The 14,105-nt window shown below is 34.7% G+C and overlaps 1 protein-coding gene across 12 annotated transcripts in view; it reads right to left on the reverse strand.

Annotated features, from left to right (window-relative positions):
- Positions 1-2,097: 2,097 nt before the first annotated feature.
- The window catches only part of PPHLN1 (periphilin 1), a 181,371-nt gene continuing 169,363 nt past the window's right edge, over positions 2,098-14,105 (reverse strand). For all 12 annotated transcript variants that reach the window (XM_039249340.1, XM_039249336.1, XM_039249343.1 and 9 more), the window contains one exon: positions 2,098-2,441. In XM_039249340.1, coding sequence (XP_039105271.1) covers positions 2,247-2,441 — 195 coding nt within the window. In that variant the 3' untranslated portion in view covers positions 2,098-2,246. The remainder of the gene's footprint in view (positions 2,442-14,105) is intronic.

The following is a 14,105-nucleotide window of genomic DNA, read 5'->3' on the forward strand; positions in this document are numbered from 1 at the left end:
ACAATATCTGCTTTCCCCCTGTTGATCATCAAGGCTTTATGGTAAGACAATGAAAAATTTATCATATCAACTGGGCATACTCAAAAACAATGGATACTTTTTACAAACTAATCAAGAACATTTTGCAAAATACACACTCTCGTACATAATCTGAATTCAACTATCCTAAAACTGGACTTTAAAAAGCTGTCAAAAACAAACAGAATTAACACTGATAAGCCTACCAGAATAATGCTGATGGCAAGCTATAAAGAGCTTTAAATGCTGAATATAATTTGGGGAAGTGGAGAAAAAGAAATGATCTGTTGAACCTACATTTAAATGCATCTGTAAGTAAAACCTCTAGTTTAATGAATTTCAACAAAATGAAAACTCATTTGCCTTGAGGGTAGTTTCTTAACGTGTATTTTTAAACGTGTAACATCTTGACTAAAGGAAGTGAATCCTGGAATTAGAATGTTTAAGGAAAAGAAAAATATGGGGGTAGGGGAGAACCAAGACCAGTACTTTCTTAGTCTTTTCTTTCTAAAGTGGGTAACAAAATCACTGTTCATAATTAGGAAAGAATACCAGAGATGATATTTAGTTTTAGCTTATGTACAACATCTAAATGGCAAAAATAAGAGTTCAAGACAGTCTCATATAGGAAACTTAATAATTATGCTCAGTTAGTTTTTACATTTGTGGAATGGGACAATACATATTTTGAGGCCCCCAGATAGGATCCACCAAAATTATTTGTACTGCTGATTCCACTTGTAATATAATTTTTATCTGCTCTGGTGTAGCTCTTTAAATTATCAATATAAGCCACTAAAGATAATGCCAGAATTCAAATGAGAAAAGAATGGAAATGGAAAGAGGATGGGAGGATAATGAAACTGGGTAGTAATAACAAGCATGATTTTTAAGGTTTCCTAATGCCACAGAAATACATATTTTGGCTAAATGCCATTGGGCAGCTGGAAGTGATCAGGAAATGAGTAGACTATCCTAATGGTCCCAGTTAGATTTTTAACTAACCCGTGATTTGGACGACTCACTCATGGAGAAATGTTTACATAGACTGTTTGGTGAGGGGTAGTTGTGCTGGGCTTATTGCCTACTCTGCTTGGTTTCTTTAAAGAACACTTTTGAGGGCTAAGGATCCCTAAAAAGGGCATCACAACAAAGATCCTGTTACAACTACAAACAGATATAAATAAAGGCATAATCTGATTAACAAAGCCATGTATAAATGGTTTGATCGTGGATATGTTATCAATGACCTTTTCCTGAGATGAGAAATACGGGCCTGGGGAAAAAAAATGAAACTCTACTACTTCCTCATATTCCAAATTTTTCTATTTCAATGAGAAGTTTTTATTTATCTATTTATTTATTTAGAGCAGTAGGCAAAAGTTTATTAGAGTATAAGATCATAAAGAACAGTATGAAAGCTCTCTTTGAAAGTGAATGCCTCTCCATTAGAAGTTTTTAAAGAAATCTCAACTTGAAAATAGCTCTCATCTTTCATCTCAGATTGCCCCTTCTCTTAGTCTTATACATGACATTGTTTAAGACTCATACATCTGTGAGATTGGTCACGAGTTTCAGCATTATTTTAACAAAAGACACTGAGTTGATTTACTTGGACAATAGGATTTTACTATGGGGTCTTTTTGAGATTTAAGTGCTCTATTTTATCACAATGGGAATTAATCTCAAAGCAAATATTTTGTAAAATATTAAAGTATTCAGTTTATTTGGACAGTATACTTGAACATATTAAAAGTAACAAAGCCTAAAACAAGCAACAAGTCAATAAAATCACAACTTAGAATTCTAACGTTTTCACATGGTATCACGGACTATGAAATGCAAAAAGACTATAAATGTTTAAGTGGAATGATCTCTAACCTATAAATTACACTAGTGTGACCGAAACAAATGATCGCATACTACAGAAGACTACGGAAAATGAGCTGTTCTCCAAGACTGCTTTTTCAAAGCTTGAAAAATTAACTGACCCATCATTTTAGGGGGATAAAAGATAAGTATGGATTAGGCGGCTCTACATGTAGATTTAAAAAATTCTAATTAAAATATCTTAGACTATTTTAGATGTTTTAGATGTTTATTTGATACTGGAAATGTGGTCGACTATCATAAAGTACTTCTCTTCATCACAAAAATTCTATATATTAAGGATTTACACAATCCAAGAAAAAAAAATCTAGAAACATTTTTGTTGCCTGAGCAATTTTCTAAAAAGGCTCTCCAAAATCTTGACCAGAGGTGTCGTACTCCGCAATGAAATGCTTGAGTTCTTCAACACACCGCTCACCTATTTCATGTAAATTCTGTCTCAATGCAAACTGTATAGACTTTTCTAGTGAAGGATCTTTTTCAATCAGCATTTTCACAACCATTCCGAAAGTTTCACAGTCTTGTCGGTAAACCTAGAAAGGTGAAATACACTGTGGTTAGCTAAAAGTAAAAGTAATTAGCCAAACAATGAGCTAGTGCAGTTCGCAGAATTATGATGCTAAAGTCAAAACGGGAGACACAATACATTTGAACCTTCCTCACCCTTGAGTAGTTAACTACTGTTAGATCCTATTTAAACCTCTATTTCTGAGATTTGCTGATAATGAGTAGAAAAACACTGATATATCACGTCACTGACTGTAGAAGTTAGGAATGGCATTTGTCAGCGTCAGGCAGTCTACTAAAAGGACATCAGCCTACAGAAGAGAACTAAGAACAAAGGCTTGCTAGGTAAGGCACATTCACGCCTTTACTCATTTGGTTGTGTGGAAGAAAAAAGTTTCTGACCCCCTAACTTTACATTATTTGTCTGAATCAAGACCAGACGACAAATTCAAAATTCTGCTTAGTATACAACAAACAAAAGACTAAAAGTATCTATTTGAAAAAACTTTTCAGGGTGCCAGGTAGCTCAGTCAGCTAAACGTCCAATTTCAGCTCAGGTCATGATCTCATGATTCGGGAGTTCGAGCTCCACACTGGGCTCTCTGCTGTCAGCACAAAGCCCACTTTGGATCCTGTGTCCTACTCCTCTCCCTGCCCTCCCCCATCCTCTCTCTTGCTCTTTCACTCTTACTCTCTCTCAAAATAAAGAAACTTAAAAAAAAGTAAAAGCAAAAAAACAGAAAAACAAAAAAACTTTCCAAGTTCTATTTAACCACATTTAAAGTCACCGAGGCAGAGTTAAGATCAAAACAATGTTAAAGACACACGTTCATGTATATATGTGTATACAAGTATATGTATATAAACACACACACACAGGTGTATACATGTATATATATTTTCTACCTCAATATGTGTATTTTACTATTTTACTTCAGTATGTATAAATAATCTTTATCAGTGGCAATTAGATATTTTTTCCTGTCCAAAAATTGCTAAATATTCTCACCAGTTTCTTAATTTGTAGTCAGAAAATGCAATTTAGGTTTCTTTGCTCTTTTTCATACTATGTAATTCATGTATTGAAAGAAAAATTACAGTTAAGTACACATGAAAATTAAGTGAAATACAAATTATCAGATTTTAAAAGAACTGTTACATGAATTTTAATTTTTCTAAATTTAATAAAATCAATATAACATATTTATTCTCTGAAAAAGGATTTTGTTCATTTTGAAAACCTTTAGAAAGAAGTGACTTGAGACATTTGGCTTATGAGTTTTTATTTCTCTAATGATTACTACTAGTTGTTGTGGTAGTTGCTGTTATTATTTTTTTAAAAGTCTGCAATATTTTTTTACCCCTTAAAAACAGCTACTTAAAGAAGAATATTTAAATTCTGACTCAGTGCTAGGTTGCTGAATTATACTGAATTCCTTTCCTTGTTCTTAAAAACCATTCCACAAACCCCAAGGAAATTAAAAGAATAAGTTCTTCAATGAATACAGAACAGCCCCCCAACATGTTTTTCTAAATAGTGATGAAATATACTCATAGAAGCCATTAAATGTAATTCTGCATTTATTCCAGTTTATCCTAAGGTTTATGTGGCCCGGAATCGATACCACTACTCTAACAAACCAACTGAGTGAACAGTATACTACTCACACGATACTATATATGATGGCAAGGCACGAGAGCACACTGGCTGGTTTAACAAACACTCAGTCCTGAAGTCAAGCCAAAGCAGTCCCCATGGGGAAAGTCAGAACCATGATGTTTCAGTCTTAGTGGAGGTAAATTCCTTACCAAACCAGTCAGCCCACATAATAACAGCATTCTAACATCAACCACAGGCCTCAGCAGACCACTTTGTGGGTGGCCTAAATTTTACAGGCTTCTTTATAACAGATGTAGTAGATGAGGATAATGTTACACTGTGAATTAACCTGCAGATTCTTTAATGTAAATCTGTTTTACCTAAACTGTAACTCTTCATTTAGCATATTTACTGAACATAAATGTGGTGCAGATTTGCATATCAAAGATAAAAAACACATTAAAATGTGTTTATGCACTTATTTAAACTGTAAGCCACTGTCACTCTGGAGACAAGATAATAAAGCATTTAAAGACGATTTTATTTTTTAATTGTAAGTCCTTTCTGAATTATTCATTGAAACAGGCAACTTTTTGTACATTAGCTGATGAGAACAACCAGAACTGCCCAAAGCAATATAATTCTCTATGAAAGGGGAAATTTTCTAAAAGACTGTTTAAAATGTACTGGTTGGGCATTAGACAGGAAATAATTAGTTTTTTTGTTAAAGGAAGAGCCTCACCCTCCAACATTTTATAAATAAAATTCACAACTGTCAGAAACCTATTTCCGAAATCTGTTCCACAGTAAACTCAATCTCGAACAGGAAGGGTGTAGTTATCTGTAGGAGAGTTTGTTTGCTTATGGTCCCTAGCTGGAAATGCATTAATAATCTTCAAATCTGATATCTACAGGCCACACAGGAAGATTTTTTTGTTGTTGCTTTTCCCCCCTGATTGAACCTCATCAAAATGGGAAGCAGGTTAAAGTATGGGTGGGGTTTACATAAATTGCATAGAAATGCAGTTAAATTTGCCAGGATAATGAAAACACTACCCAAATGTGGTTTCACACAGTACTTTATTACCGTGGCCTGTGATAATAGTTAAATTCTCACATTCCTAGAAGTAAATGAATATGACAAAATAAAACTACCAAGGCTTTTTACGATTAACTATGCTGTACAGTGACTGGAAGAACAGTATTTAGCAAGTTTGTTCTATCTACAATTGCTCATAATGACATAAAACTCCTCTAAAATGTGTATCATGTAGTCCTTACCTTTGTGGCCACAAAAAGAGAAACCAAAAATTAAGTCAATATAAATTGTTAGGAGAATTTTCATTTCAGACAAACCATCTTTATCATTTGCATTAAGGTTCTCTAAGAGCACTTTGGGGGAATGGTAGAGATTACAGATTTGTGCTATGTAATACAGTAGCCACTAGCCAGCCACAGGAGGATACTTTAAGTTTAGATATATATGCATATACTTATTTAATTATTAAAATAATAACGGGGGAGGTAACGGGGTTAACTGTGGAAGTCAGATGTGCATATAGCCTTAAAAGGCTGGAGCTTCAAATGAAAGCAATGATTTTCTCTATTGTTGACGCCTTATCATTTCATATAATTTCCTTTATCTGAACTTATTTTATCCAAATGCTCTATGTCCTGTTTTAGGAAGATCACATCCTAGTGGGATAAGTAAATAAAGACAATTACGACAGCATAAAGAAGACATTTAGGTGTAGATGGTGGTAGGAAAGCCAGAAAGAGCAGAGAAGTGATTCTAAGAGCAGGCTTATCGAGTTTGAATCCCTGCTAGGCTGCATAATGGCCTTCATACTCCTGCCCCTAAGATGTCCATACCTAATCCCTGGAACCTATGAATATGTTACCTTACATGGTATAAGGAATTTTGCAGATATTATTATGTTACAACTTTTGGATAGGAAAATTATCCTGCATTATCCTGGTGTGCAAAATGTAATCACTGGAGTCCTTTAAAAAGGAATGAAGGAGAATCAGAAAGAGAGAGGAAATGTTACCACATAAATGAAGGTTGAGTGATGCATTTTAAAGATGGGAGGAGGAGCTTCCAGTCCAGGAATGCAAGCAGCGTCTAGGAACTGACTGCTGAAGGCAAACAGAGTCTACCCTAGAGACTCCAGAAGAAGTGTAGCCCTACAGACACCTTGATTTGGTCCTGGTGAAACCCATTTCATACTCTACATATTTTTCTCAAGCTTACATGAAACATTCACCAGAACAGAACACATTTTGGGCCATAAAACATACCTTAACAGATTTCAAAGAACAGAAATCATACCAAGTATGCTTTTAGATCACAATAAAATCAATTAGAAATCAACAGAAAATAGAAAAATCCCAAAACAGCTGGAGATTAAACATACTTCTAAAATCACATGGATCAAAGAAGTCTCAAGAGAAATAACATATTTTGAACTAAATGAAAATACAACTTATCAAAATTTGTGAGATGCAACAAAAACAGTACCTAGAAATGTATAGCATTAAATACATTTAGAAAAAATGAAAGATACAAAATAATCTAGGAAACTAGAAAAAGAAGAGCGAATTAAGCAAAGAAAATAAAATTCCAACTTCTGCTCAGGCAGAAATTGTGAAGGTGGAAACAATAAAAAATGAAACCAAAAGTTGGTTCTTGGAAAACATAAAATCGGCAAATCTCTAGTCAGGCTAACCAAGAAAAAAAGAAAAGACAAAGCTTATTAATATGAAAATTGAAACAGGAGTCATCACTACTGATCTTCTGGACATTAAAAGGATAATCAAGGAATATCATGAATAACTCTATGCCCACTAATTTGTTAACTTAGATGAAATAGACGGATTTCTTGAAAAAGACACAGTCTACCAAAACTCAAACAAGGAGATACAGATAATTTAAACAAGCTTACATCTATGAAAAAATTTAATTAACCTTACAAAACAGAAAGCACTAGGACCAGAGGGTTTCATTGGTGAATTCTATTAAACACTTCAGGAAGAAATGATACCAATTCTCTATAATCTCTTTGAGGCCAGCAAGCAAAACCAGACAAAGACCTTACAACAAAGGAAAATTACAGACCAGTGTCTCAAGAACGTAGATGCAAAGAAAAAAAAAATTCTTAACACTAATATCAGGAAATCCAAGAATATATAGAAATAATTATGCATCACAACCAAATGAAATTTATTACAGGTATGTAAGGCTTGTTCAACATCCGAAAATCAATTAATGCAATTCATCACATCAATAAACCAGAAAAGAAAAATCACAGGGTCAGAATAGATGCAGAAAAGGCATTTGACAAAAGTCATGACAAATTCATTTGTGACAAAAACTGCAAACTAAAAAAAAGGGTATCTACAAAACTTAATAAAGACAATCTACAAAACCCTAAAGCTAACATTACAAGTGAAAAAGTAAATGTTTTCTTCAATAAGGAACAAGACAAGGATGTGTGTTTTATCATTCCTATTCAACACTGTACTGGAAATCCCAGTTAATGCAATAAGACAAGAAAAGGAAATGTAAAGTCTACCAATAGAAAGAAGATATAAAACTGTATTCACAGATAACATGACAGTGTATAAGGTCCCCAAAATGATGAAAAACCTACTGAAACTATCAAGTGCTTAATGGAAAACCTACCGGAACTACTAAGTGCTTACAGCAAGGTCACAAGATTCAAAGTTTACATACAAAAGTCAATTGCTTTCCTATATACCAGCAATGAACTATTAAAATTTGAAATTAAAAACAGCACACACACACACACACACACACACACACAAAGTATAAGTTTAACAAAATATGTAGAAGATCTATATGAAGAAAACTACAAAACACTGATTATTAATAAAAACAAAACAGTTATCAACAGATGTATTCTATGTTCATGGATTGGAAGACTCAATATTGTTAGGAGAAAAGCTCTTCCCAGCTTGATCCGTAAAATCAATAGTCACTATAAAAATCCCAGCTAGTAATTTTTATGATGATGACAAACTAACTCTAAACTTTATGTAGAAAAGCAAAAGACCCAGAATAGTTAACACAGTGTGAACAAATAATAACAAAGTCAGAGGACTGACATTACTGGACTTAGTATAAAGTCACAGTGATCAAGACAACTTTAAGCCTTACTATAAAATGACAGTAATCAAAACTATTAGGCATGGTCAAAAGAAGACAAATAGATCAATGGTACAGAACAGAAAGCCTGAAATCAACTAACACAGATATAATTAACCTTTACCAAAGAAGCAAAGGCAATTCAATGGAGAAAGGAAAGTCTTAAATAGTGTTGAAACAAATGGGTAATCTAGATACAAATCTTGTATCTTTCACAAAAATTAACTCAAAACGGATCATAGATGTAAATGTAAAATGCTTTTACATTTACTATATTTACACTTACTATATTTACATTTTACTATAATACTTCTACTAGATAACAGAAGAAGAAAAAATCTAGATGACACAAAAAGCATGTTCCAAGAAAAAAAATTGTTACACTGGATTTCATTAAAATTAAAAACCTGTGCTCTGTGAAAGACACTATTAAGAGAATGAACAAAATACAGACTGGGAGAAAATCTTTGCAAAACAAGTATCTAAACAAAGTACTAATACCCCAAAGTATACAAAGAACTTTTTTTTTAACTTTTTAATGTTTTTATTTATTTCTGAGAGAGAGAGAGAGAGAGAGAGAGACACTGTGAGCAGGGGAGGGCCAGAGAGAGAGGGAGAGAGACACAGAATCTGAAACAGGCTCCAGGCTCTGAGCTAGCTGTCAGCACAGAGCCTGACATGGGCGACGCGGGACTCGAATCCATGAACCGTAAGATCATGACCCGAGCCGAAGTCGAACGTTTAACTGACTAAGCCACTCAGGTGCCCCTACAAAGAACTCTTATAACTCAAAAATAAAACAAACTTGATTCAAAAATGCTCAAGGGGGCATCTAGATGGCTCAATCGGCTGAGTGTCCAACTCCTGATTTTGGCTCAGGTCATGACCCCAGGGTCATGGGATCAAGCTCCACATTGGGCTCCATGCTCAGTGTGGAGCCTGCTTGAGATTCTCTCTCTCCCTTCCTCTGCCACTCTTCCCCACTTGTGTGTACTCTCTCTCTCTCTCTCTCTCTCAAATAAGAAACAAATAAAAAGATAAATTTAAAAAATAGAAATAGGCAAAAGATTTGGACACCTCGCCAAACAAAACATCTGGATGGAAAAGAGGCATATGAAAAAATGTTCAATATCATATGTCATTAGTATACTGAAAATTAAAACAATGAGATGAGATACTACTACACATTTATCAGAATGGTTACAATCCATAACAATGGTGACTGCAATTTCTGGTAAGAATGTTAAGAAACAGAAACTCTCATTCATTGCTGGTGGGAATGCAAAATGATACAGGCTACTTTAGTGGACAGATTAGTGGTTTCCTACAAAGCTAAACTTAAAATCGGAGCATATGATCCAGCAATGGTGCTCCTAGTTATTTACCCCAATGAACTGAAGACTGTGTTCATGCAGAAACCTGCACACAAATATTTACACCAGTTTATGCATAACTGCCCCAAACTGGAAGGATCCAAAATGTCCTTCAGTAGATGAATGGATAAACTGAATTACCCACACACTACAATAAATTTTGGTGACAAAAAGAAATGAGCTATAAAGCCACAAAAAAGAAGAACCTTAATGGTTATTGTTAAGGCAAAGAAGTCAGTCTAAAAGGCTACCCAATGCTTGATTCCCAGTAAATGACATTCTAGAAACTGGCAAAACTATAGGAACAGTATAAAGATCAATGGTTGGTAGAGGAGAAAGCAGTAGAAGGGTAAGTGTACATGGCATCTTTAGAGTGGTGAAACTATTCTGTATGATATTGTATATCAAATCATAATTTTTCATTTGACAAAATTCACAGAACTATAGAACACAAAAGAGTGATCTCTAAAGCAAACTATGGACTATAGTTAATAATAACGTATTGATACAGTTGTTAGGATTGGCTAACCAGTATCACAGCAACGCAAAATGCTAATGAGAATGGAAGGAAGCTCAATGAAGGAGTATATGGTAACTTTCTTACAATTTTATGTAAACCTACAACTGCTATAAAGTCTATTAATTTTTTTTTAATCACACAGATGAAAAAAAAGGGGAAATTACTTTGTCCAGTCTCAGTTTCAGGACTTACAGACCTGAGTATGCAGTTATAATGATTAAATGAAATAATAAAAGCACTCAGAATAGTGCCTACTATATGGGAAGCATTTAATGTTAGATATAGGGATGCTGATGATGAAAGAGAAGAAACATCTGTTCTCTCTAGAGAAGGGAATATTAGAATACGGTACTGAACTGATTCTTTGAACATGAGAGGTTCATTCTAGGAAAACAAGAAAGAGGAAAAGGAAACAGCGTTTAGGGGGAATTCAATGGGTTCGGCATAGCTAGAGTGGTGAGTGTATTCACTCTTCAAGTAGATCATGAATAGCTTTTTTTCCAAAGAGGTTAGACTTCAACCTATAAACTGGCAAACAGCAAATGAAGAAAGAGCTACAAGAAGGAATTGGATCCTTTGGATATATCAGTGATAGAAAATGGCTAAGTATCAACATCAAGGGATCCTGAGAACCTAGACAATGAATGTCACATGATATACTAAAGAAAGGTGAGATAGAGGCTTTGTAGCAATTAAGAAGCAATACACAGGGGTGCCTAAGTGGCTCAGTCAGTTAAGTGTTGAACTTTGGCTCAGGTCATGATCTCACAGCTCATGAGTTCAGGCCCCACATCAGGCTCTGTGCTGACAGCTCAGAGCCTGGAGCCTGCTTCAGATTCTGTGTCTCCCCCTCTCTCTGGCCCTCCCCAGCTCATGCTCTGTCTCTCTCAGAAATAAATAATTTAAAAAAAATTTTTAAAGAAGCAATACAGATATAATAAATTAGTGAGGAAAGAAAAGTGGAAGGTTTAATTTTTTTTTATTTCAAGAGGGAGGGTATTGGGAATGGGAGATAAGTTCAATATCATAGTATGTAACTGAGGTACCTGTCAAGAAGCTGAGTCTGGACTTCAGAGAAAAAATGAGAGGAGGAAAGGAGGGAGAAAGACAGGGAAGGAAAGACTAAGGTTGGGGGGAAGGAGATGCCAGTTGAGACCATGGGAGTTCCTTGAAATAAGGAGTAAGTTCTTTCTAGCCCCAATGTCTGGTAAAAAGTAGATATTCAGCGAGGTGCCTGAGTGACTCAGCAGTTGGTTAAAATGTCTGACTGGCTCAGGTCATGATCTGACAGTTTGTGGGATGGAGCCCCATGTCAGGCTCTGTGCTGACAGCTCAGAGACTGGAGCCTGCTTTGGATTCTGTGTGTGCGTGTGTGTGTCTCTCTCAAAAGTAAGTAAGTGTTAAAAAAAAAAAAAATTAAAAAAAAAAAAAAGAAAGTAGATATTTGGTAAATGTTGAATAAATAGCTAAAGTCTGCTCTGAGAGGAAAAGACAGCCAGAGTAGACATCTAAAAAAGCACCAATATCAGGGTGCTTCTGTAAATCAGGCAATTAGGTGGGCAATTCTTGGTTTCAGCTTAGGTCATGATGTCATGACCAGTTTGTGAGTCTGAGCCCCACATCAGGCTCTGTGGGGACAGGATTCTATCCCTTTCCCTCTTTCTCTGTCCCTCCCATGCTTGTGCGCTCTCAAAATAAACAAACTTAAAAAAGATTAAAAGCATCAATATCAGCCAAAGAAGAAACAATAAGCACTCTCTTCAGCCAAACTAGAAGAGATGAAGGCACAGGTGCCACAAAAAACATTTGTAAAAGAAGGACACAGTCAATCAAATGTCAGAGAAAAATCAAAGCTGCTGACAACATAAACTGATTAGACTGGGAAACTAAGGGGTGGCTGGTTAGCTGCAAGAGCAGTTTATTGGCATGGTGGAGATTAGAGAGCTGTGCTGTCCCATACAGTGGTAGCCACTAGCCATATCTATTTAAACTTTAATAAAAAAAAAGCTCAAAACATTCAGTTCCTCAGCTCCTAGCCCTATTTCAAATGCTAGTGGCTACCATACTGGACAGGGTAAATACAAAAAATTTCCATCAACACAGAAAATTCTATTAAGCAGTGTTAATACAGATGATAGAGAAGTGGAAGAAAAAAGGTAAAGATGTAGTGGTAAGTGCTGACCTGGTAAATTAAACAATATATATTTGTAATTATTTTTACCATTATAGTGTACATAAAAGCTTACACTTTTAAAGGAGCATTGTGAAATATAATAATTACTATGTGTAAAATGTTCTACAATCTTTTGATGAAATGTGTATAAAAATGTGAGTTAAAAAAAGAAACTCCAATTGAGGCTTAATATAAGAGGAAATATGCATAATGTCTAATGTGTTGATGAGGTCAGGAAAAAGTAACAGCATACTGATGTTAAATACTGGAGACAAATTTAAACCCTTTAATTTGGGTCTATAGTAATGTAGAAGGTGTCAAAACTATTGTAATCTATGTTGCTGTTTGTGCTATATTAATAGAAAAAGATATCTTTGAGACTTCCTCCTCAAAGTTGCAGCCCCGCTGGCTCTTAAAAGCACAGCTCCTGGCAAGAACACTGGTGGTTGCTAAGAAATGCATTATGAACACATGGATTAGTTCTCAAGGGCCTTACCTTCAATATATAGGTACAATTATTACAGCCAAATAAAAGTAACTCCAAAATTAATGATAAAGTAGAATAATGCTACAAACTCTTAGCAGTCATTGTTTGTAAAATTCTCATCCATAAATACAGATTTATAAGTTTATAGGATTCAAAGGTTAATAATACATAATTTTTTACCATTTCTAGCTTATTGATCCTTTCAATCATAATACACTAAATAGACAAGAATAAATGAAGTAATTCCAGAGTATACACAATCTTTCACAATGCCAAAAGCAGATCTCAAAGAGATTAAATAGAAGAACTAGGAAAGTCTCAAATTAATAACAAATGAAAAAAGTTGCAAAGGAAATACGTGAAGTTTGATGCCACTTATGTTTTAAAAAGTTTTAATTTAGGGATATATACATATATACTAAAAACAGAAAAAAAAAACATACACAAGAATGACAACTCTAAGAAGGAAAAGAGTTGCAGGGGTTTGAGGGAGGCTTTATATCTGTAGTATCTTATTTCTTTAAAAAGAGAAAAAGCCACAAATAATGAACTCTACTTAATGATATGTATACTGAAGAATACAGGGAATTAAAGTGCACTAAGATTTGCAACATACTTTGACATGAATCAAAAAAATAAGATGAATTACTGGATGAATACAGGAATGGATAGTAACAAGGCAAATAAAATGTTAATTATAGAATGCAAGTAATGAGTGTATAGGTGTGTACTTTAAAATACCTAATATTTAAAATTTTTCACAATAAAATGTTAAAGGGGGAAAAAATCTAAAGCAAAGTAGGCCCAATAGTAGGTATATGGTTCTGATCATCTCAGCTTATAAATGAAGATGGGTCTGTTTTACTTGGACCCTGGATGACAGATACTAATGAATCTGTAAATGCAGATACAAATTTGAATGACAGATAACTGCCAGCCAACTAGAAATTACCTACTATGTGCAAGGCACTGGATTTGGTCAATAATATAGCACACCCTGCTTAGAGACATTAAATTCTCGTAAAAAGAGTAATAATACATTTACAATAACCATAAGATAAGGCAAAATATAGTGAATGTCCTAGAGAAATACAAATTAGTATAATAATGCCAAAGGGAAGATCATTAAAGGATTAAAAGCACTGAGACAGTGTTGGCTATTTCAGGCAACCTGGAAGCTTGGAAATAAAACAGCATAGTAGTGGCGCCTGGTTAGCTCAGTAGGTTGAGCTTCTGACTCTTGATTTTGGGCTTGATCATGATCTCATGGTTTCACGAGTTAGAGTCATGGTATGAGAGATCTAAGAGGAGCGACCTCTGCTCATCCACTTACCCTCTGATAGGAGAGATCTGTCAGCAGGAGCAACTA

This window comes from Hyaena hyaena, unplaced genomic scaffold (assembly GCF_003009895.1).
Source record: "Hyaena hyaena isolate Hyena2069 unplaced genomic scaffold, ASM300989v1 scaffold_334, whole genome shotgun sequence".
NCBI classification, from domain to species: domain Eukaryota; kingdom Metazoa; phylum Chordata; class Mammalia; order Carnivora; family Hyaenidae; genus Hyaena; species Hyaena hyaena.